This window comes from Solanum stenotomum, chromosome 1 (genome assembly GCF_019186545.1).
Source record: "Solanum stenotomum isolate F172 chromosome 1, ASM1918654v1, whole genome shotgun sequence".
Classification (NCBI taxonomy): domain Eukaryota; kingdom Viridiplantae; phylum Streptophyta; class Magnoliopsida; order Solanales; family Solanaceae; genus Solanum; species Solanum stenotomum.
The window spans coordinates 75,519,955-75,523,841 of NC_064282.1; the positions used below are offsets into that span (position 1 = coordinate 75,519,955).

The 3,887-nt window shown below is 29.7% G+C and overlaps 1 protein-coding gene across 1 annotated transcript; it reads right to left on the bottom strand.

The window, feature by feature from the left end:
• Nucleotides 1-2,273: 2,273 nt before the first annotated feature.
• On the bottom strand, nt 2,274-2,976 carry LOC125863712 (dirigent protein 22-like). The gene has a single exon (XM_049543741.1). It carries the CDS (start codon nt 2,939-2,941, stop codon nt 2,366-2,368), a length of 576 nt encoding a protein of 191 aa, XP_049399698.1. The 5' UTR covers nt 2,942-2,976; the 3' UTR covers nt 2,274-2,365.
• Nucleotides 2,977-3,887: the final 911 nt, after the last annotated feature.

Consider the following 3,887-nt stretch of genomic DNA (forward strand, 5'->3'; position numbering starts at 1 on the left):
CAGTTGACAGGGGCCTTGCCGGCCGATGGCTTAGTTTTAAGCTGAGATATACTTGTTTGATTTCTTGATTGCGTGTGGCTGTCATGTGCTAGTAGCAAATGGTTCAGCAGGGTCGGCTCGGGCCTGAGTTTTGGCATTAGGAGCCAGTTGCGCCCCTCGAGTTTGAGGCGTGACATATTTCTATGTTCAGTAATAATTTAACTTTTTAAATGTTCATTTTACTATTATTGAAATGATTTCTAACCACACAAATATGTGACTTAATTTAGAGGCATAATACATAAATATGCCCTTTAACTTGGCTTCAAATCACAATTATGCCCTTCAACTTTGGGTGTGCACAAGTAGATACTTAAACTTGTATAAAATTGAACAGATAGACACACATAATTTGACTAATTTTTAAAATTAAATTAGATTACATTAGTTTGATATTTTGAATTAAAAAATTTAGATATTCAAAAACTATACGAAAAGTACTATAAATTGTAATTTTTAGCATATCTATGATTAAAAAATACATCGTAAAATGTTAATCAAAATTTTTATAGGTTAACTTTAAAAAGGGAAACTATGACAATTAAAAGTGGACGGATGTAGTATTTTTCATTTTAATTTGCATGACATATTTCTTTAATTAATATTTATACATTCTTTTATTTGATAGTCTCATCCAAAAAGTTTGTACTCTTTTTTAATAATAGTATTAGAAACATTACAAAGTCATTCAATTGCTTTGATTTAAATTATCCGAAAAACATAATCCTTGATATATATCAAAAGGATGACCAAAATATGATATTTCATAAATTTTGTATCCAATTAAACTATATCTTATTAAATTGACACGGCAAAAACATTTAAAATTAGTAAAATCTCAATAATGCAGGACATAAGCACTTGGACACCCTTCATAAAATTTTTGGCTCCATCACTATATATATATATTTATATTCAAATGTTTAAAGACAAGCAATCTTAATCGTTCAGATATGCAATTAGATTCAGACCTTAATCTAATGAAAACAAATGAGGCCTTAATCATTTATTGTTCAGATCTAGAGACAACATCTTAATCATTCAGACGTGCATTCAGATTCAGACGTTTTAATCTTAATAAAAACAATTGAGGCATTAGCGGCTTAAAGGATTATGTGACACACTTTTTGTTAGTTTGTTTTTTAAAAAGGATATCTTTATATTCAAAAAGAGTTTAACTTTTAATTTTCCTCTCACCTTCATTGATAATTTATAACCACATAAATATCTTGTTTTAACCACAAGATTCAATTATTATTATTATTTTTAAAAAATCTACCTAAATAGCACTACATAAATTGAAACTAAATTGAAACGAAGAAGGCATTGAAAAACGAAACCGATGAAAATAAATTGATAATCACTTCATAGGTCATACGTGTAAACAATATTTTCTTATCTCATTTACTAATATTACCTCACAAGAAAAAAAGGATTGGACATCACCTTACGAGGAAAGAAGGATTGAAACTTTAATATAATCTTAAAATGGAACTCTTAATAACTTTTAGCAAATAAAAAAATTGTAAATAAAAAATATGTGTCAAAAATCAACATACGTGGCAAATAATTCAGCATGAAGAAATGAATTTGGTCCCCCAAAAAAGGAAAAGAATCTCTCCATACTCCAATATAAGGAAAAAAGTGTGGTCACACCAAAATTATTAATTAAAAGCTAGCTAGCCTATAAAAGTGATATTTTTCGTTTTAATTTGTGTGATATATTTCTTTAATTAATATTGATACATTCTTTTATTTGATAGTCTCATCCAAAAAGTTTGTATTTTTTAATGGGAAAAAGGATAATTATATCCTTCGAACTATCATAAAATGGTACGCAGATATTCTCCGCCATATTTTTGGATCATTGGTGTTCCTGTCGTCCAAAAACTAAAGTATATATACTCTTTATACTAACGGATATACACGTGTAATAATCTTATCCACCGATCCGACATTTATTAATTATCGAATCGACGGATAAGATTGCGTCACGTGTCCTTATTTAGTCTTCCATTAAAGTGAAGGGCATATATGTTTTAATTTTTGGATGGCAGGACACTAATGTCCCAAAATATAATGGAGGATATCTGCATACCATTTACGATAGTTCAGGGGTATATTTGTCTTTTTCCCTTTTTTTAATAATAGTGTTAGAAACATTACAAAGTCATTCAATTGCTTTGATTTAAATTATCCAAAGACACATAATACTTGATATATATAAAAAAAAATGAACAAAATGGGATATTTCATAAATTTAGTATCCAATTAAACTAAATCTTATAAAATTGACACAACGAAAACATACAAAATTAGTAAAACCTCAATAATGCAAGACATAAGCATCATACTGAACCGTAGCATCTCCAGTTTTAAAATCCCATGAATGAGTACTAGCTTCAACATATCCTCTAGCAAATCGGAAAAGCCCACTCCCTCCTATCACTGCCATCTCTCTCACCTTCTCGAACACCAGATTCCGACCAAGTATAGTAAAAGTACTTCCATTAGATTTCCCTTCAATAAAAGCAAAATTCATAACCATCATTAAACCAACATCATTAAGTGAAGCAGCACCATAAAACCCTTGCGCCCTTCCAACAATCTTGGAACTTAATTCTGGTCCTAAGGTTAAGGCATTATCTATCATATTCATTTGTCCAAAACCTGTTGTTGTGTTTTTAGGTGGTGGAATAATCATCATTGATGTTGGTTTTGAACCACTTACAATATCATGCCAATAAAATCGAAAATGACTGAATTTTTCCTTTTTTAACCTTGTGGATTTTTTGTTTATGGATTTTCCAAAAATATAAGTATCTTCTTCTCCGGTGGCCGGAAAGGCCACCAGAGAAAGGAAGATGGAAATGGTGAAGATTTGGAGTATTATTTTGGCCATGGAATGGAAGTAAATTCTTTGAGTCACTTGGTGGAGAATGGAATGATATGGTGTGTGGATACTTGTTTTTATAAGCAAGTTAAGGCCAAAATTTTCCATATTTTAACTACCCCCACTTGGAAAATTATAAAATTTTGGACAATGACACTTCCTGGGCCTACCTAACATAGATGTCCCTGAAATAGGAAATTGGTTGATTGGAAAGCTCGAGTAGGATATTCCATTATTTATTTTACATCATCAGGTTAGCATAATAGGAAAAATATACCTCTCAATTTTATGTTTTATACCACATAAAGTGGTGTAGATATTATATATGCCCTTTTCGTCTAACAAATGGTGAACATATATCTCCGTTATTTGACAAATAGTATATTTACTCTTTTGGTTGACAAACTGAATTGAATATCTTAAATCTAAATTTTAAATTCTAATAATGTCATGTGGCTAAAGATATATTACCCCATCTAATTTTTTTACCCATCCAAACCAGACCAACTAAAAAATTCAATCCTTCATGTATTCAGATTCGATCTCCAACCCCATTTTGTGACTGAGTGTAAGAGGAATTGAATTATTTTTTTTCATTCATGTCGGGTTTAGAGGTGCAAAAAAGGGGTGAAATAATTTTATAAAGTCATCTGACATTTTGTAAGTTAAAAATCAAATATTATAATTTTTTTCAATTAAGTAAATATATATATATGTTAACAAAAAAATTAAATATGCATCATTTGTTAGACAGTATATATATATATGCACTAACTTTTTAGAATAGGTTTAAATTATAAGTATTGATCATTATGTAAAAATCCATTTACACTATGGGCGGATCAAGCATAAAAATCAGACTCTCATTGTCATATGATCATTCCAAAGTCTACTTGACTTGTGAGTCAATCAATTATAACTATTTATTTTCTTCTTTGACTATGTTGCAAGGAAA